The following is a 21,187-nucleotide window of genomic DNA, read 5'->3' on the forward strand; positions in this document are numbered from 1 at the left end:
AGGTCTCTGGGCTCACCCAGGCCAGGTCTGATATCCCTGGGCTGACCCAAAAAAATAACTTCTTTTTTCACTTCTTTGCTGTCACCTGAAGTTAGTCCAGGAAAATCTCCAAAATAAAACCTGGGTTGAGTTTTTGTTTGTTCTCTCCTAAATGTGGATAACAAGAGTCCCCTGGCACATAGTAGGTGCTTAAACAGATGTTGGCTAACTGAAACAAATCTCAAATATGTACTTGCTGTACAACACAAGTATTAAGTATTTATCCCATAAGCAAAAAGGGAAACCTACAGCCTTTAAATAGCCCACCAGCTCCCCCTGAAAGGTGTTGTCATTATCATCACACTCTTACCAGCAGCACACTTTAGCTGAACTAACCATCACAATTCATGCAGGCAAAACAAGGACGTGACTACAGAAGAAAAGGCAGGATTAGGCTTAGGTATCTGAGTGGAGTGTGACAGCATTGAATGATGGCATGTCCCATTAGACCAAAAGTCAGTAAACTGGAATTCCAGGCCTGATTGTCCCACTAATTTTCTGTGTGGCTGTATTCAAATAATTTTCATTGATAGTCCCATATTTTCATTCTACAAAATGAAGATGAACCCTGATGAATCTTTCATAACTAACACTGTATTAGATGTTGTAAAGCCCCTTCCGGATATGATCCTCTCTGTTCTAAAGCTCCTCCCAAATCTACGTTCTAAGAACCCTGCCCATGAGCCTCTGACAGGAGGTAAGATGGTACAGGACAGACAACACTGTGTCTCGGAGGACATGGGTTCAACATTTACTACCTGTGTGACCTTGAGCAAGTCATGAAACTTGCTGGGCCCCAGTTTTTTCATCTGTAAAATTATAGGGCTGCACTGGTGCTTGATTCTCTTTCAGCTCTAAATCTGTTATCCTCTGTTCTGAAGTCCCTTCCTACGATAGCCTCATATATGTGCTAGGCTTCATCTTAACCCTGATATTCCAAGTTCACAGGCCCCTACCAGCTCTCATAACCTATGACTTGGTGATTTTAGGAGGGGCTAAGATCATTAGCTAAATCTTCTCCCCCAAATGTAGCTTTGATTCTATGTAGCCACTTAGAACACTTCAGGAAGTCATGGAAAAGTCAGCAATGCAAAGTTATTTTCCTGAGAAGGAAAGAACTTAGATTCTTGAAGCCTGGCAGAAATTTGGATGTGAAGAGCATCAAGAAATCATAGAGTAGGGGCAATTGGGTAGCTCAGTGGATTGAGAGCCAGACCTAGAGACAGGAGATCCTGGGTTCAAATCTGGTCTCAGACACTTCCCAACTGTGTGACCCTGGGCAAGTCACTTAACCCCCATTGCCTAGCCCTTACCACTCTTCTGCCTTGGAACCAATACACAGTATTGATTCCAAAATGGAAGGTAAGGGTTTAAAAAAAAAAAGAAATCATATAGTAATTCAACTTGTGCTTGGTCAAGAATTCCATCTACAAAATACCCAACAAGAGGCCATCAGGTCTATTTGAAGACCTCTAGTGATGGGTGATGGAGCAAATCATCACTTACTGATGCCGCCCATCCTATTGTGGACAGCTTTAATTGTTTGTGAGTCATCAATTACATAGAACCTAAATTTACCTCTATGTAACTATGTAACAAACATAGCTTCTAATTCTGCCCTCTGGGGTCAACCAGAGCTATAACTAGGGCATGGTCATCAGAGCTTTGCCCAAGGATGCCAAAATTTCCTAGATGCTTAAAAGCACTTAAAAGGTTCTTGGAACACATAATGCCTAAGCTGGGAAAGCCTTTAGAAAAGAAAATGTGAGAGCTGAGGGAGGACTTAAAGTACAGAATATTAAAGCTGAGAAGGACCTTAGAGGAGACTTCAGAGCAAGTAAGAACCTTGGGACACAGAACAAAGAATGTCTGGAAGCATAGTATATTAGAACTAGGATAGAAGGGACCTTACAAGAGAAAATGGACTATCTGATCTAGAAAAGACCTAAGAGTATAGAGTATTAGGGCTAGAATGTTCCTTACAGCATAAAAACAGAACATTTCAGCTTGAAGAGACATTGAAACACAAGATGACAAAATTGGGGCTGGGGGGCTTCAGGATATACAGAACATGAGAGTCTAGCCTTCTCATTTTATAGTTGAGAAAAATAATGCCCAGAGAAAAGAAGCAATTTGTTGCAGGTGGTAAAGTCAGACAGACAGAACTGTTTCCCAAACCCATGTCTCCAGAGACTTAGGACAACGCTTTCTCCATCCTGTCATTCTGGAGTTGTCCTTTGTGATATACATTCTATCCCCAAGATCTGTTACTTCAAATACCAGGTCACTCACCTGAGAAAGTTGAGCTGATAAAAATTCTAACCACTCTAGATGGCTGAGCAGGGAGTAATCCCATCCTTCCCTGGAGAAATTTCTGACGGGTCCTGGGACTAAGACTCATGCTGTTGCCCACACTGACTGTTTTCTTTGAGATATCTCTTGGAAAACCAGTTTCCTAATGCCCATGAGTGAACTGAGGGAAACTTCAAGGCTCTTTCCAACAATTTGGCTGTACTTGAAAGCAACCCAGGAACAGCACCTCTTGCCCTGAAGCCTGACACACCACTAGCAGCTACTAGGGTGCTTAGCACCCTCTCTCAGCCCAGCAATGGGTACCCAGAGAACTAGGATGTTCTAACATTTTTAAACAAAAGCTCTCTCTTGGGTGACAGGGAAGCCACAGAAAATAGGAAAGCTAAAAATTGTGTCTAAGCAGAGATGGCTGGAGTGGTACCTTCCCACAACTCCCATCTCTCTCAGGAGAGCAGAGATCGCTACAGCAACCAATGTTTATCATTTAAGCTGAATTCCTAAGGGTTTCTTCTTGTGGCACTAAAGACACCCCAGTCACTTTCCTGTTTTTTCTAATCAGTGAATGCCTGTGCTTTTGAGATCCAAGAACAGGGTAATAGTGGAGGAACAACTCTGGATCCAATGTTAGGAGACCTGAGATCTATACCTTGGCTCCAACACTCACTAGCTGCATGACATTGTCTAAGTCAACTCTCCTCTCTTGGTTTCCTCATCTAAATCAGAAATAGTAAAGCTTGTACTACCTGTCTTGGTGGGCTGTTATAAACTCAAATACTCAAATGGATCTATGGTTTCATCTACATGGATATCACCTCCAGGGATGCTGTTGACAACCCAACCATTCCTGGCCCTCCTGGTCAATTCTGGTTCATAAGTTCATTCACAGGCTTCACCCAACAGTATGGGAAACTTCCTCACTGACTTTTGACATCTAGAAGACACCAAGCTATCCATGAGTGAGAGAGACATTGAGAGAGAGGAACACTGAGTAAGAGAGAGGTGATAAAAAGAGACAGGTGTGACAGATAAGTGATAGAAAAAGACGGATAATTCCCCAACTGACAAATGGGCAAGAGACATGAATAGGCAATTTTCAGATAAAGAAATCAAAGCTATCAATAATCACATGAAAAAGTTCTGAATCTCTTATGATCAGAGAAATGCAAATCAAAACAACTCTGAGGTACCACCTCACACCTAGCAGATTGATCAATACTGCAATAAAGGAAAGCGATAAATGTTGTTGGAGGGGATGTGGCAAAATTGGGACACTAATGCATTGTTGGTGGAGTTGTGAATTGATCCAACCATTCTGGAGGGCAATTTGGAATTGTGCACAAAGGGCTTTAAAAGATTACCTGCCCTTTGATCCAGCCATACCACTGCTGGGTTTGTACCACAAAGAGATCATAAGAAAAAATCCTTGTACAAGAATATTCATAGCAGCGCTCTTTGTAGTGGCCAAAAATTGGAAAATGAAGGGATGCCCTTCAATTGGGGAATGGCTGAACAAATTGTGGTATATGTTGGTGATGGAATACTATTGTGCTCAAAGGAATAATGAACTGGAGGGATTCCATGTGAACTTGAATGACCTCCAGGAATTGGCGCAGAGTGAAAGGAGGAGAACCAGGAGAACATTGTACACAGCAATTGATACACTGTGGCACAATTGAATGTAATGGATCTCTCTACTAGTAGCAATGCAATGACCCAGGACAATCCAGAATTTATGAGAAAGAACACTATTCACATCCAGAGAAAGAACTATGGGAGTAGAAATGCAGAGGAAAAACATATGATCGATCATGTTGTTCAATGGGGATATGACTGGGGTTTTGGTGTTAAAAGATCACTCTGTTGCAAATATGAATAACATGTAAATAGGTTTTGAACAATGATACATGTATAACCCAGTGGAACTGCTTGTCAGCTCTGGGAGTGAGGAGGGAAGGGGAGGGGGCAAATCATGAATCATGTAACCATGGAAAAATATTCTAAATAAATAAATAAATTGTATTTTTAAAAGGAAAAAAGATGGATAGGTAGCATTAGATAGATCAAGATAGGTGAAAAAAGATAGAGATTGATAGAGATAGACACAGAGACACTTGAAGGGAATCACTTGGAGTGAAGAGGGACACTTAGAGTTTGAAAGAGACACACACTTGGAGTGGAGCCTGCTGGAGCTAAGGCTGATGAAAGAATCTGTTGATTGAACTGACGTGGTGAGTGTAAAAGGCTGACTTCCTTCCTTGCCCTTTCTGGAGGCGTGGGGCCTTTGAATTTCTATCTGGTTCATCTCTCTCTCTCTCTCTCTCTCTCTCTCTCTGTGTGTGTGTGTGTGTGTGTGTGTGTGTGTGTGTGTGTCTCTCTCTGTCTCTCTGTCTCTCTCTCTGTCTCTGTCTCTTTCTCTCTGTCTCTGTCTCTCTGTCTCTCTCTCTCTTCCCTTTTCTCTCTTCCTTAATATCTTCCCTCTATTGTAAAAATAAACTGCCATAAATTCCATTTTATTTTAGTAATTCATTTTTGGGATTTAGAAATTAAATCCCTGGCAACCAATTAAATATTCAGTCCAACTATAAAATTTAACAGCCTACTAGACCAAGGCTTGGGAAAGCAGAATCTTTGCCCTGGCTTTGCCATTAAATGCTTGACCTTTGGGAAGCTCTTCCCTCTCTCTGGACCTCAGTTTCCTCATCTGGAAAATTAGGGAATTAGACAACATGATTTCTGTTACAGCAATTTGGAGACTTAAAAAGTAAGGTTCCCCAAAGAATTAGACAGACCAGTAAATTGTTTAAAGCAATGAATCTTTATAACAGCCTAATTTCATTCAGACAAGGGAAGGCTTAAGATTTAATGTGAGAAACCCAAGGACAAGTGAGATGTAGTTCAAGGTCAATGATACCACTGGGTTGCAGTTCCTTCATGGGAAAGAACCTCTTTGGGTCTCAATTGCCAAAGAGCATCATGGGGTCTCGGGTTTGATGGTCTTCAGATCACCGCAGGAAGAAAGCAGTCAGCAATGGTTCTATAAGAAGCTGCCCTTGGACTCGGTACACCTAGATAATACCAAATTTTTATCATCCTTCCTAGTCAGTGGATAGGGTACCTGAATCTTTCACCACTCCACACCAAGGCAGCTCAGTGATGAAGGCTGGGATTATGGGTTTTTTTGGGAAGGAAGGAATTCTCACTCAGGGTCTTAAAGGTGATCTCATCTCTAATGTCACAGACTGAAAGAGATAGGGATGCAATGGCATAGCTTTGGGTATGTAGACATGAGGACATGGCAATTTCAAAAAGAGAACACAGACTATCTATTGGAGGTATTCAGAGAGGATCAAAATACCATAGACATTTTTTAGATAAGTCCTTTCTAAGTCTAACATTCTGTGTATGATTAAGGTTTCCTCAGGCCTCAGATTGTTTCAGAGCACAGTTCAAAGGAGAAGTATCATTGATTAATTATATATATACATATTGTTATAATTATGTATTATATTTTACATGGTAATGTTATATTTTTATATATTTCATTATATGGACTGCCTTCTTTTCTCTGAATTTTTAAAAAAATATTTGACTGGCCCTCTCTTTTTTTGGCATTACTACTGCTAATTCTTCTTCCCTTCTGAGCCTCTATTTTTTTTTAAGTTTTCAAAATGGGTCTTTTTTTGTTTTATATTTATTTTATTTTAATAACAAATTTACACATAAGTGTTCCAAATTTACATGATTCATGTTGTCTCTCTCCCCTCTTCCCTCCCGCTTCCCAGAGTTGACAAGCAGTTCAATCTGGGTAGTACATGTATTATCCCTCAAAACATTTCTATGTTTTTCATTTTTATAAGTGAATAATCTTAAAAACCAAAACACCAAATCATATGCCCACATAATCAAGTGATAAATCATATGTTTTCTTCTGCATTTCTACTCCAATAGTTCTTTCTCTGGAGATGGATAGCATTCTTTTCATAAGCCCTCAGAATTATTCTGGATCATTATATTTCTGTTAGTAGTAAAGTCTCTCACATTTGATCATTCCACAATATTTCAGTTTCTGTGTACAATGTTCTCCTAGTTCTGCTTATTTCACTCTGTATCAGTTCATGGAAGTCTTTCTAGTTCTTTCTGAAATCACCCTGTTCATCATTCTTGACATCACAATAGTATTCCATCGCTGTCATATGCCACATTTTGTTCATCCATTCACCAATTAAGGGATATCGCTTTAGTTTCCAATTCTTTGCCACCACAAAAAGCACAGTTATAAATATTTTTGTATAAACAGGACCTTTCCCATTTTTTTATCTCCTTGGAATACAGACCCAGTAGTGATATGACTAGATCAAAAGGTATGCATTCTTTTATAGCTCTTTGGTTGAGACCCTATCTTAATCAAGATCAAGAACTGATTAATTTGAGAGCAGCAAAGTAGCTCAATAGATAGAGAGCCAGGTCTAGAGACAGAGGTCCTGGGTCCAAATCTAGCTTCAGGCACTGTGTAACCTAGGCAAGTCACTTACCCCAACTGCCTAGCCTTTATTGTCCTTCTACTTGGAACCTATGCTTAGTATCAATTCTAAGACAGAAGGTAAGGGTTAAAAAAAAAAAGAAAAAAGAATTGACCAACTCCTAGACAAGATTCCCCTGAACTGATTTTTTAAAAAATGGATTGATTTCAAGAGGCAGGTAGGGGCATCATGAGTAGACTACTAGATTCAAAGATAGAAAGATCTAAATTCAAATCCTACCCCAGGTACTTCCTAGTTGTCAAAACCTGGGCAAGTCATTTGATCTCTGCCTCAGTTTCCTCATCTGGAAAATGGGAACAATAATAGAACCCAATTTATAGGGTGGTTGTACGGATTAAATGAGATAACACATGTAAAGATCTTTGTAAATCTTAAATCCATATGTAAATATTAGCTGTTATTTTTTAAAAATAAAAAGCAATTTCATATAAAAATTTGATCAAGAGAAAGGGGAAAACAACATTATAATAAATAAGCATTATCAAATGAAATGTATTCACAAATAGCCATGTCTAAAAAAATATACCTCTGTACCTTGTTTCTATCCCTGCTGTGTCATGAACTGACTCCATGACAACATGCTTCTATATCACATCCTCCAGAGACAATTGGGCATTGCTCTGATCAGAGTTCTGAAGTTTCTCAAAGTAATTTTTCTTTTTCTTTTCTTTTCTTTAAAAAACAAACAAACAAACAAAACCCTCACCTTGTCTTAGGATGGATAATAAGTATCCATTCCAAGGCAGAAGAGTGGTAAGAGATAGGTAATTCAGGTTAGTTGACTTGCCTAGGGTCACACAGATAAGGAGTATCTGAGGTCATATTTGAATCCAGAACCTCCCATCTTCAGCCATGGCTCTCTATACACGGAGCCATTTAGCTGCCCCAAAGTAATTCTTCTTTACACTGTTATTGCCCTTGCATAAACTTCTCTCTTCATTCTGTTCACACCTGCATAGTTCTTATTACTGTTAAGAGAGTTTTCTTAATCTCTCCCTTTTTCTCTTTAAGAGGCAAGGGAGCAAAAAGATTTCTGAGTTAGAGCCCCCCTGCTGTACAGGCTGGTAATTGATGACAGTTATGAGGGTGTAGCTGAGAGTTGGTAGGTGAGTTTCGGGCAGTGAGAAAGAGGCTTTTGTCTCTGAGTCCCCTGGAGAGCTGGAGTGTGTCTGTGTCTCTGAGACAAACTGGCTGTTGGAAAATAACTGACTGTGGGTAAAGAGAAAATGGATTTAAGGAGGTGGAAAATGATTAATGCTTATTGATTAAAGTCTATTGATTATCTTAGGTAGGTAGTTAGATAGTGGGTATTGTAGTAAGGGATTTCTAGCAGGGCATGAGACTCTGCAGACCAACATTCCACTCAGAACTCCCAGGACTGGGACTGTACAGAGAGGCAAGTTGCTGGAGAGAGAGTTGGTGGACTCTGGAGGAGAGAGAAGCTGTTTTTTCTAGCAGCCTGGAAATTGGACCATCTGGAAGGAGTGGTTGAGTGAGGAAAGTGTGTATGTGTCATCCCTCCTGAATCCTGTGAGGACTCTTCATCTTGAGACTGCTGCCTAGATCAAAGGACTCTTGGTTGTGAGATTTCTTTGGGCCCCTGTTGTCTTTGCCCCTACAAATCCCTCTCCAACTTTAATTACTCTTTTAATTAATTAGTTTAGTATAATTTAGAAAATTTAAAGTTTTAATATCTGTGGTGGGGTTAGAAATAAGGTAGTCCCTGATTCCCTTCCCTTTCTTCTTCCTTTTAGTTAAATAAACTTTTATTTTCTATATATAGCTTGTTTCACCCTTCCTTTTAACCCTCCCATAACAGTATATTCTTAGATAGACAGAATAGGTAAGACGCTGCCCTTGAAGGCAGATAGATTTAGAGTATTTTGGAAATTTTAGTTAGAATTGGGATCTTAAGTATAGTTATAAGAGTTCTCTCTCTTCCTTCCTTTCTATTTCCTAACTGAACTTTCCTCAGAATAAACGAAGTGTTTTGTGTTTTACCAAACTGCTTTCCTGTCTTTTGTTCAAACTCCTACCAAAAATTTTAACCCTTCTCATTATGTAGGATTCTCCAGAATCATCATTTTCATCATTTCTTACAATGCAATAATATTCCATTACGTTGATATACCATAGTTTGATCACCTACTCCCTACTGCCTAAGTGGTGATGTAAAGCACTCCTTCAAATTCTAGTTCTTGTCTTTCTTCCACCTATAATCTTCCTTTCATGATCAGGAAGTTTGTTGGGCTTCTGATTATCCCCCTAAGTCATACCCTCTCTTGGAGTTTCTCTATTTCTCTATGACATTTCTTTATTGTATGACATATTGTATGACAATTACACCAAGCTGTGTGTGTTTAACCCTCCTTTGCCAATTCACATAGGAATGAGATTCATTTGTGGCCCACTCCCCCAGCGTCTGTTTTTCCTTCTGTTTGTATATTCTTTTTACAGACCCCAGTTATGGAAAATGCCAATTTCTTCTCCCTTCTTGTTTCTTTCTTCACTAGCTTAGTCTTCCTTTTACCCTACCTTCTCTTTCTATATACTCTGAACAGAGCCAACATACTGTACTAGAACTCTGTTTTTTTCTTAATGAATTCTCTTAATACCCTTTGAAGATGTTAAGGCTCTGAAGGGAAGTTTGTTTCTTCTCTCCTCATTAAAATGTTACCTTTTCATACAGTTCCTTCAAGTTGTTTAAATAAATTTACCTTTCTAGGTTTCTCTAGACTCTCAGATTTGTCATTTTTAAATGTCCTAACAAGTCCTGATCCTTTCTAGAGAAATGCTTAAAAGTCCTCTATTCCATTAAAATCCATTTTTCCCTTGTAGGATTATACTCAATCCTGCAAGGTAAAATATTCTTTTGCCTTCTGCAATATTGTATTCCAAGATGTCTCATTTTGAATAGAAGTTACCATGTCTTGTGTAAGACTGACTGGTTCCTTGGTACTTGAATTGCCTTTTTCTAGACACTTGCAGTATTTTTCTTTGATATGGAAACTCTGGATTTTGGCTATGACATTCGTGGGACTTTCTTTTTTGGGTTCCTTTCAGGAGGTAGACTCTTCCTATCTTCATTTTGCTCTGTGGTACTAATAAATCTAGTTAGTTTTAGTTTATGATTTCTTAAAATAATGTCTTCTCTTTTGGAACACCAGGATAAGGGCTATCCTGTTTATCTCTTATTAGTCCAGGAGTTTGGATATGGCCCAGATACATTAGAGAGTTTTACTTTCCTCAAATAATTACTAACTTACAAAAAATGCAAACTTTACATTTTGATTGCTCAAGAAGTGGCCTCATGCTTTATAAGAGAACATTTCTCTAGGTTGGAAGACAGTCCCCACTGAGGCACTCGTACCCAAGTTTACATGCATTTTTGATTACCAACTATGTGCAAAGCACTGAGCATACAAGAAGCAAACTAAAGGAATTTACATTGGAAATACCTTGGCTTTGACTAAATAATGACACCTACAGTTTGCTTATATAAATCTACATGCCCCATACTATGATTTTTGGGGCCCTAGAGAAGTCAACTATAGTTGACTATATTTTTAATATAGTTTTTACATATAGTTTTTATATAACTATGTTTTTAATAACTATGATATAGTACTTTAAAGCCTGCCAAGTGCTAAGCCAAAGAATCGAATGAGATAGTAAGCTAGGAAATTGGTATTATTATCCCAGTTTTAAAGATCAAGTAACAATCTTTTATGTACCTACTATGTGCCAGGAATTGTGCCAAATATTGGGAATACAGAAACAGAAATTAAACAGTACCAGCCCTCAAGGATCTTATATTTTATGTGGAAAAAAATATGTATCTATAGTGTTATCAAGAAAGAGGGAAAGGGCAACTGGGTAGCTCAGTGAATTGAGAGCCAGGCCTAGAGACAGGAGGTCCTAGGCTCAAATATGACCTCAGATACTTCCCAGCTGTGTGACCCTGGGCAAGTCACTTAACCCCCATTGCCTAGCCCTTACCACTCTTCTGCCTTGGAACTGAAACACAATATTGATTCTATGACAGAAGGTAAAGTGTTTTATTTTTTAAAAAATAAAAATAAATGGTGAAAGCAAGTTTTAGAAAAACCTGGGAAGACTTGCATGAACTGATGCTGAGTGAATCAATCAATAATTATTAAGTATCTTCTATATTCTAGAGACTGTACTAAACACTGGGGATAAAAAAAGAGACAAAAAGTCACTGCCCTCAAGGAACTTAAAATCTAGTGGGGGAGACAATATGCAAGAACCATGAGAACCTTTTATACAAGAACAAAAATACCATCAAAACAAGCAGTTTTAAAATATTTACACTCTGACCAATGCAGTGACCAACCATGATTCCCAAGCATTGATGATGAATTGTGCTACTCCACTCCCACCACTGGAATGATTGATTCAGGATGCAGACTTTGACATACGTTTTTGGACATGGACAACACGTGAGTTTCTTTTGCTCAACTATACATATTTGTTACAAGAATTTTGTTGTTGTTTTTTTAACTGGGAAGTAGAATGGGAGGAAGAGAAAATAAATACATGTTCATTGAAAAATAAATAAAAGATTTTTAAAAAGAAGTAACAGCATGGCCATGGTCACAAGCTGTAGTCCAGATGAGAGATGGCCCAGGTCCCTCTCTGACCCAGAGGGCCCCAGAAGTTTGTCCTCCTTGCCAGAAAACAGCCAAGGGAGAAAAGAATCTGAATTGCCCATGTGGGAATCATTTGTATGTATGCCAACTTTCAGCTCAGGGGCCAATCAAAAAGATACACAGTAAGTAGACACAAAATACCTGCATGGAATCTTGAGCAGAGAAAGAAGAAACATCCATTGCACATACCCAGAATCAGACTTACTAAAACATCCATATGGATCACTCAAAGATGGTTTCAAGACTTGGCTTTCATTGTGCCAATCCCCTGTTAAATAAGTATGTACATGATGTTGTTGTTAAGCCATTTTAAATCTTGTCTGATTCTTCATGACCTCAGTAAGTTCTTTGTGAGGGGGAAGGGGGTTTAGGCAAAGATAGTAAAATGGTTTGCCATTCCTTCTCCAGGGTCACCAATTTACAGTTGATGAAACTGAGGCAAACAATTTTTTAAAGATACAGAATTTATTCAAAATGATTTTAAGTAGGAAGGCACTAGTCACTGAAAGGGCTTTATATAGAAGGTGGCACTTGGTTCTTGGAAATTTAGTAACTACTAGAGTCACCCAACTAAAATCTGAGGCAGAATTTGTACTGGAATTTTCTTGACCCCATGACATTCCATTCTGCCTCTAGAACTGTCAGATGACCCTGTTCACATAGTTTATTGACTGACATGCTGACTAATTCATAACATCTTTGAGAGAAATGAAATTTGAAAGCTTCAAACAAACAGACAAACCAGTGAGACCATTGAAATTGGTCTTAACTATCAAGGCTTGGCAAAGTTCCTAGTTATATTACATACTAAATCCTTGAGTTTTTAATTGTTAGCTCAACAATATGTATATCATACTTTACCGGAACAATTTACTCAAGGAATACTTGGCTCTTGGGCTATATATTTAAGTTCCTTCCCACCTCCCAATTCCTCCATTTTAGATTCTTTTAAAAACAAACAAAAAAAATCCTCCACAACACTTAGGCTTACTGCAGGAGTTCATTATTTCTATCCCTTATGATTTTGTTCATATCACCTAAAACTTTAAATATTCACCCATTTCACCTAGATTGTCACACTTATTGGCATATAATTGGGCAAAATAGTTCTTAATAATTACCGTAATTTCTTCTTCATTAGAAGTAAGGTTGCCCTTTTCATCTTTGATACTGTTAATTTGATTTTCTTCTTTCTTTTTTATTAAATTAACTAGTATTTTATCTATTTTGTTTGTTTTTTTTTTCAAAATATCAATTCCAAGTCTTATTAGTTCAATAATTCTTTTACTTTCAATTTCATTAATTTCTCCTTTGATTTTTATGATTTCCAATTTAGTTTTTATCTGGAGAGTTTTAATTTGTTCTCTTTCTAGTTTTTTTAAGTTGCATGCCCAATTCATTGACCTCTTCCCTCTCTGATTTGTTGATAAATGCACTCAGGGATATAAATTTTCCCCTGAGTACTGCTTTGGCTGCATCCTGTAGATTTAAGTTGTTTCCTCATTGTCTTTCTCTTCGATGAAATCAGTAATTGTTTCTTTGATTTGTTCTTTGACCCACCAGTTTTGAAGAATTAAATTATTTAGTTTCCAATTAATTTTAAATCTGCCCTTCCACAAGCCCTTATTGATTATGATTTTTATTGCATTATGGTCTGAAAATTTTGTATTTACTATTTTGGCTTTCCTACATTTGTTTGCAATGTTTTTATGCCCTAGTGCATGATCAATCTTTATATATGTGCCATGTGCTGTTGGAAAGAAGGTATATTCTTTTTTAATACTTATTTATTTTTCTCCAGATATCTATTAGCTCTACTAATATTTCATTCACTTCCCTTACTTCTTTCTTATTTATTTTTTGGTTCGATTTATCTAGTTCTGATAGAGGAAGGTTGAGGTCCCGTACTAGTATGGTTTTACTATCTATTTCCTCCTTAAGCTCCTTTAGAAATCTAAATGCTAGGGGGCAGCTGGGTAGCTCAGTGGATTGAGAGCCAGACCTAGAGATGGGAGGTCCTAGGTTCAAATCTGGCCTCAGACACTTCCCAGCTGTGTGACCCTGGGCAAGTCACTTGACCTCCATTGCCTAGCCCTTACCACTCTTCTGCCTTGGAGCCAATACCCAGTATTATGTATTTATTTAGGGTTTTAATTTTTAAAAAAAATCTAAATGCTGTACCATTTGGTGCATATATGTTGAGTACTGATATTTCTTCATTATTTATACTGCTTTTTATCAAGATGGAATTACCTTCCTTATCTCCTTTAATGAGATCTATTTTTGCTTTGCTTTGTCTGAGATTGTAATTGCTACTCCTGCCATCTTTGTCTCAGTTGCAGTCCAGTAAATTCTGGTTCACCCTCTTACCTTTACCCTGTTTATGTCTACCTGCCTCAAGTGGGTTTCTTGAAGACAACATATGGTAGGATTCTGGTTTTTAATCCATTCTGCTATCTGCTTCCTTTTTATTGGTGAATTCATCCCATTCACATTCACAGTTATGATCATTGTCTGTGTATTCCCCTCCATCTTGACTTCCTCCTTTGATTCTGCCTTTTCTCTTACCCACCCCTCCAACTTTTTGCTTTTAGTCAGTCTTCCCCCTTTCCCCTCCCTAATGTTACTCCCCTTCCCATCCCCTCTTATTTGTTCCCCTCTTACTATAATACCTTTTAAATAAATCCCCAACCTCTCCCTCCTTTGTATTGCCTCCCCACCAGCCCATTTATTACCTTTCTACTTCTCTATAGGGCATGATACAATTCTCTGCCCCCAATGGATCTGATTGTTCTTCCCTCTCTGATTCAATTTCAATGCACATAAGATTTAAGTATTACCTGTGGCCAACCTCTCCCACCCTTCCATTGTATTGGTCTTCTTCCCCTCCCCCCATGTGCTTCCTTATGAAATATATATTTACTCCATTTTATCTCTTTTCCCATTTCACTTTGTATAGTCTCTTTTTTACCCCTAGTTTTTTATATTTTTGGACATATCATCCTATACAGTAGGTCACTGTACCCTCTAAGTATACTTCTTCTAGCTACCCTGAAGATAGTAACAATTTTTAAGAGTTACCAATATCATCTTTTCTTATAGGAATACAAATCATTTTAACTTATTGGGTCCCTTAAAAATTTTTTTTCCCTTAATTACCTTTTGCTGATTCTCTTGAGTTCTGTGTTTGGGCATGAAATTTTCTGTTTAGGTCAGGTCTTTTCTTTAGGAATGCTTGGAAGTCTTCTATTTTATTAAATGACAATACTTTCCCTTTCAAGAATATAGTCAATTTTGCTAGGTTGTTGATTCTCAGTTGTAGACCTAATTCCCTTGCTTTCCAGAATATTATATTCCATGCCTTCCAGTCTTTCAGTGTGGATGCAGCCAGGTCATGTTATCCTAACTATGACTCCATGATCTCTGAATGGTTCCTTTTTAGCAGTTTGTAGCATCTTTTCCATGGTCTAGAAGGTCTTGAACTTGGTTATAACATTCTTGGGCATTGTCAATTGGGGATTTATGTAGGAGATAATCTGTGGATTCTCTCAATCCTTACTTTACCCTCTTGTTCAAGAATCTTGGGGCAGTTTTCTTGGATAATTTCCTGTAGGATGATGTCTAGGCTTTTTCTTTTGTCATGATTTTCTGATATCCAATAATTCTTAAATTTTCTATTCTGGATCTATTTTCCAGGTGTGTTGTTTTGTCAATAAGATGTTTCACATTTTCCTCAATTTTTTCATTCTTTTGAGTTTGTTTTATCAACTCTTGCTGCCTTGTGAAGTTATTTGCTTCTAATTGTTGGATTCTAATTTTTAAAGACTGAATTTTATCCCTGTATTTTTGGTCATTCTTTTCTGTTTGGTCTGTTTTTCTTTGTAGGTCATCTTTTACTTTCTTTGTCTCGTTTTCAAGCTGGTCAATTCTGGCTTTCAAGACACTATTTTTCTTGTTTTAGTTCATGGGCCTCTGTTTCCAGATGACTTATTTTGCTTTTTAAGTTCTTTTCTCAATTGCCTTCAACCTCTCTTAATTGTTTTTTTAATTATGTTTTGAGTTCTTCCAAAGTCCATATCCAATTCACTGGAGTTCCTAAGTTTTTGCTTGGTGTTCCTTGGTTCTCCTCTGTTCCATTTGTTCTTTGTTCATTGTCTGAATAGAAGCTATTGATTGTAATTCCTTTTTTCTTTTTCTATTGTTAACTCATATTTTTTCCTTCTTTCTTCCTCCTTATTGGCTGTATTCTTGCTCCTCTGTTTATTTGCTATATCTGTGGGTTTGGGCTATTTTGTCTGGAAGGGGTTTCCTTTCTGCTCTGCTGATGGAGCTGACCTGTTGTACTAATGAGCCCTGAGGCCAGATCTTCCCCAGCTTCCAGCAGAAACTGAAGGTGAGAATGAAGGTGTGAAGAAGGCTGAATGTAGTTACCCTCGTCCTCCTGTCTTCCTTTTTGCCAGCTGCCTCCCTGCCAGCTGTCTGGTGAGAGGCCTGAGCTTCCCATGGTGGTACCAAGGTATTCTATCGGTGTTGCAGCCTTTGACTTGGGATCCCAGTCAGCTGGATTCTTACCAAGGGTCTCAGCACAACAGGTGGGGAAGAATTGTTGGAGCTTCCCTGCCTTCTGAAGGCATCTTACCTGCACTATTGATAGATGGGATTAAGCCAGGCTGAGCTGATCTGCAGAGCTGGATGTGCCCTGAGGCCAAAACCTCCAGAAGCAGAGGCCCAAGATGGAAGAGGGGTGGCTGAAGGCTGCAATCAGGCTGCCCTCATCTCTACCTCTCTTCTCCAGCTGCTTCCCTGCCAGCTATAGTCAGAGCTCTGAGCTTTCCATAGCTGTGGTAGCAAGGCACTCCCTCCAAGCTGAAGCCCTTGTCCCAAATTCCTGAAACCACAGGAGTCTCAGTACAGTAGGTGGGGGAAGGTTCCTGGGACCTTCCTTCTTTCTTTTCTTTAAACCAGAGAATTCAATCTTCTCTGCATACTTTTTAAGTTGAATGGAGCAGGAGGGTCCCCAAGCTCTGTCCTGTTGTTAGATTTGGTTTTGTGTCCACCTAGAAGCACTTTGTTGTTTATTGGTATGGAAGGGTTTTCAAAGAGGACTCAACTTTCAATGTTTCTAAGCCACCTTATATCAGTTAAAACTTTAAACTGGGAACAGAAACAGAGTTTCTGAGTCTGGAGAGTTGCATCTTCATAGCCTTTTCCTTCCTCTTGAACCCAGATCCTCTGTGATGTCATCTCTGTGATAACTACTCTGAGTCTGGCCAGTTTGGGGTTGTAGGCAACAGCAAAAACCTCAGGATACTCCCAAATGAGGCATTTTTTCATTGCAATATAGAGTAATGAGAAACATTACATTGTAGTGGATAGAGAACCAGTCAGAAAATTAGGAATACCTCATATCTGACACATTCTGACTGGGGTCCTAAGCAAAATTATTAAACTTTAGGCAATTCTCTCTCTAAGGTTTTACATTGCAGAAGTATAGTTCTGCATAGAATAGTTTACCTGTCATATCTATGGAGAAGGGAAGAATTTATGACCAAACAAGAGCTAGAGAACATTATAAGATACAAAATTAATAATTTTGATTATATTAAATTATAAAGGTTTTGTGCAAACAAAGCCAATGCAACCAAGATTAGAAGGGAAGCAACAAACTGGGGGAAAACTTTTATAACAAATTTTCTCATTTCTCAAATATATAAATAACTAAGTCAAATTTATAAGAAATCAAGTCATTCCCCAATTGACAAGTGGTCAAAGTATATGATCGGGCAGTTTTCAGATGAAGAAATCAAAGCTATCAATTATCATATGAAAAATGTTCTAAATCCCTTTTGATTAGAGAAATGCTAATTAAAATCACTCTGAGGTACACCTTCATACCATTCAGATTGGCCAATATGATAGTAACTTGGAAAGTGATAAATGTTGGAGGAAATGGGCAAAATTGGGACACTAATGCATTGCTGATGGAGTTGTAAACTAAAACAACCATTCTGAAAGACAACTCAGAATTATGCCCAAAGGGCTATAAAAGAATACATACCTTTTGATTTAGTGATGCCACTACTGGATCTAGATCCCAAAAAGATTTTTTTAAAAATGAGAAAGGACCTATTTGTACGAAAATATTCATAGCTTCTCTTTTTGTGGTGGCAAAGAATTGGAAACTAAAGGGATGTCCCTCAATTGGGGAATGGCTGAACAAATTGTGGTATATGATGGTGATGGAATACTGTTGTGCTATAATGAATGATGAACAGGAGGATTTCAGAAAGAGCTGGAAAGACCTTCACGAACTGATGCAGAGTGAAATAAGCAGAACCAGGAGAACATTACACATAGTAACAGCAATATTGTGGGATGCTCAAATGTGACAGACATTGCTACTAACAGCAATCCAGGATAATTCTGAGGGACTTAGGAGAAAGAATGCTCTCTACCTCCAGAGGAAAAACTATTGGAGTAGTGGAAATGCAGATGAAAATACATGATTTATCACTTATTTATTTGGTCATGTGATTTGGGGTTTGGGTTCTATGAGATTATTCATTTACAAAAATGAATAAAATGGAAATAAGTTTTGTGTGATAATACTTGTATAACCCAGATTGAATTGCTTGTCAGCTCAGGGAGGGGAGAGGGAAGAAAGGAGGGAGACAATATGGATAATATAACTTTGGAAAACTTAAGTGGAAATTTGTTATTAAAAATTTTTAAGAAATACGGTTCTGTAGGGGTAGAAAGAATTTCCTATTCCAGTGAAATCACAAGCCCAGGACAAAAAAAAATTTTTTTAAATTTAATCCTATAATGTCAGGACGGAACCCAAGAACTTTGAAAGTCAGATCTGGGAGGGACCTAAACACAGAATACAGAATATTAGCACAAAAGGGGCCTTTAGACCATAAAGTATAACATGTGAAAACTGAAAGAGACCTATATAAATCTAAAAAATTGACTATTAAAGCCACAATAAAACTTTAGAGAGCTGGTCTGATGCATTTATTTTAAATATGGAAAAACAGAGGCCTATAATGCGTTTGTTTTATCTGACTATACCAATTTGTAATAGTTTACCTTTTTCTTGCCTTCTGGCTGTGGAGAATAAAGGGGTAAAGAAGAGTATGAGGAATGAGAAAAATAAAATAAAATAAAATAAAATTGAATTTTAAAAAAAGGCTGAGACCCAGAGAGGGGACATGATTTATAAGTTAGTGGCAGACCCACGACTCAAACCCAAATTTCCTCCCTCTTAATTCTTTTCCCTCAAGATGAATGACGACTGGCTTTGAGGAGCATCTTGAATTCCAGATGTCAGTGACTCACTCAGCTAGGCAGTGGTCCTAACGAGATGACTCCTCAGCTTTCTCTCTGGGGTGACTTGAGCTAAAGAGTTTCTCTTTGATCCATTGCCTCTCACGTTCTTCATTAACGTTCCTCCCTAGCAAGGGCAGAAGCTAGACCAGAGTTCTTCTATTTCTGGCCCAATTATCTTTCTATGACTCTCTCTTTCTGCTGGTTCTCTTCTGAATTATAAAGCTGATTTGGTAAGTGAGTATCACAGCCAAAGAGAAGACAACAACCTGGAGAGAAAGAAGAGTTATTCATTCATTTGTTTATTCTTTTCTTCATTCATTCAGAAGTGTTTTCTGAGCAATTATTGTGTACCTGGGCAGGTAAGAGGCTGAAAGACTCATCTTCCTGAATTCAAATGTGGCCTCAGACACTTGCTAGCTTTGTGACCCTGGGCAAGTCACTTAACCCATTAGCCTCAGCTTCTTCATCTGTAAAATGAGCTGGAGAAGGAAATGACAAACCACTCCAGTATCTCTTTTAAGAAACCCCCCCAATCAGGGCAGCTAGGGTGCTCAGTGGATAGAGAGCCAGGCCTAGAGGAAGGAGGTCCTAAGTTCAAATCTGGCCTCAGATATTTCCTAGCTGTGTGACCCTGGGCAAGTCACTTAAACCCCATTGCCTATCCCTGAACACTCTTGAACTTAGTATTGATTCTGAGATAAGGTAAGGGGGAGAAAAAAACAGAAAATGCCAAATGGGGGTCACAGAGAGTAGGACACAACTGAAACAAATGAACAACGGTGATACTGTGTGCCTGGCCCTGTGCTGGGACCTACAAGATATAGCAGCAGCCACTATGAAAACAGCTCATGTTTCTCTAGAGCTTTAAGATTCACAAAGCATTTTCCATACAACTTGGAGAAATATTAGCTGAATTTGACAGAAGATAAAAATTTTGAATTTGACAGAAGATAAAAAATAATAAAATAAGAGATACTAGGCCATTATCACTTGTTAGCACTGCACAATGGATAAACGTTATATAATAATATTTAATATTATTAGTATTGAAATAAGTTACTTTAAAATGAAGAAATTATTAATTCAAATAATTAAATATTAATTTAATATTAATTAATTTGACAGAAGAGGAAACTGAGTCAGCTGAAGTAATTGCCCCAAGGTTGATCACAGAGCTAGCAAGTGCCAGAGGTAAGAGTCCAACCCACCATCTCTCCAGGTTCCTCCTCCAAAGCCCTTTAGAGACGATAAAACTCCTGCAATCTAGAGCACCAGGTTGGGGTGAGGACTTACTCTATAAACTGTAAAGAACTGGAGAAATGTGAACCACTGCAGGCTTGGAACCCAGCATGGAAATTTATAAGGAACTGATGGGAAATGTTCAGTGATTCATGGAGGAGCGAGATGGGACACAGACACCAAAAGGAGGGAGCTGAGGGGTCAGGAGCCCTGAATTCAAGCCCCACCTGAGCTACTTGCCCACAGCTGACACTAGCAGGGTGTCTCACCTTGGTGGATCTTGTTTTCTCCATTTGTGCTGGCCCTTTTGTTGTTTTTTAAATCTTACCTCCTATCTTAGAATTGATACTAAGTATTGGTTCCAAGGCAGAAGAGTGGTGAGGGCTGGGCAATTGGGGGTGAAGTGACTTGCCCAGGGTCACACAGCTGGGAAGTGTCTGAGATTAAATTTGAACCCAGGACCTCCCATCTTCAGATCTGGCTCTCAGTCCCCTGAGCCACCCAGCTGTCCCTTTTCTACACAACAGACTCACGAGAGAAGTAGTGGAAACTAAGGTCGGAGATGTCAAATTACTTTATACCTGGCCAATTCAGAATTTGAACCCAGGTCTCCTGACTCCAAATCCAAAACTTTTCTCCCTACAAGAGATGAGGCAGTTACCAGTAGAAAAAAGGATGCTGGGCTTAGAATCAGGAGCCTCAGCTCACTTTGTGACCCTGGGTAAGTCACTGAACTTGCATGAGTTTATTCTTCTGCAGAATGGGGAAATTGGTATTTGTACTCCCTCCTGCCTAGGGTGGTAGGTGGGAAAGCTTTTTTTGTAAACATGAGTGCTATATGTATATGTGTATGTGTGTGTATATGTGTGTGTCGTGGCAAAATGGAAAAGATTTGTGATTTTGACAGTGCAGCAAAACTGCCCCTGGGGGTCTTGATCTCAACCTATCTGTGGCTTACAAGATAAGGCCCAAGAAGTTGGCTTAAGGCACAGAGATTAATGTTTATTAAAGATTATTATTAAATATCAATTATTCATTCATTTTAATTTA

General features: G+C 38.5%; 1 protein-coding gene across 3 annotated transcripts in view; it reads right to left on the reverse strand.

Moving 5' to 3' along the window:
- Positions 1-18,367: 18,367 nt before the first annotated feature.
- Positions 18,368-21,187, reverse strand: part of LOC103104669 (tetraspanin-33-like) — a 31,595-nt gene continuing 28,775 nt past the window's right edge. For 2 of the 3 annotated variants that reach the window (XM_007489747.3, XM_007489746.3), the window contains one exon: positions 18,368-19,164. In XM_007489747.3, the coding sequence (XP_007489809.1) occupies positions 19,078-19,164 (87 nt within the window). In that variant the 3' untranslated portion in view covers positions 18,368-19,077. The other variant, XM_056822284.1, reaches the window with a different exon arrangement.

Source organism: Monodelphis domestica, chromosome 3, assembly GCF_027887165.1.
Source record: "Monodelphis domestica isolate mMonDom1 chromosome 3, mMonDom1.pri, whole genome shotgun sequence".
Classification (NCBI taxonomy): Eukaryota; Metazoa; Chordata; class Mammalia; order Didelphimorphia; family Didelphidae; genus Monodelphis; species Monodelphis domestica.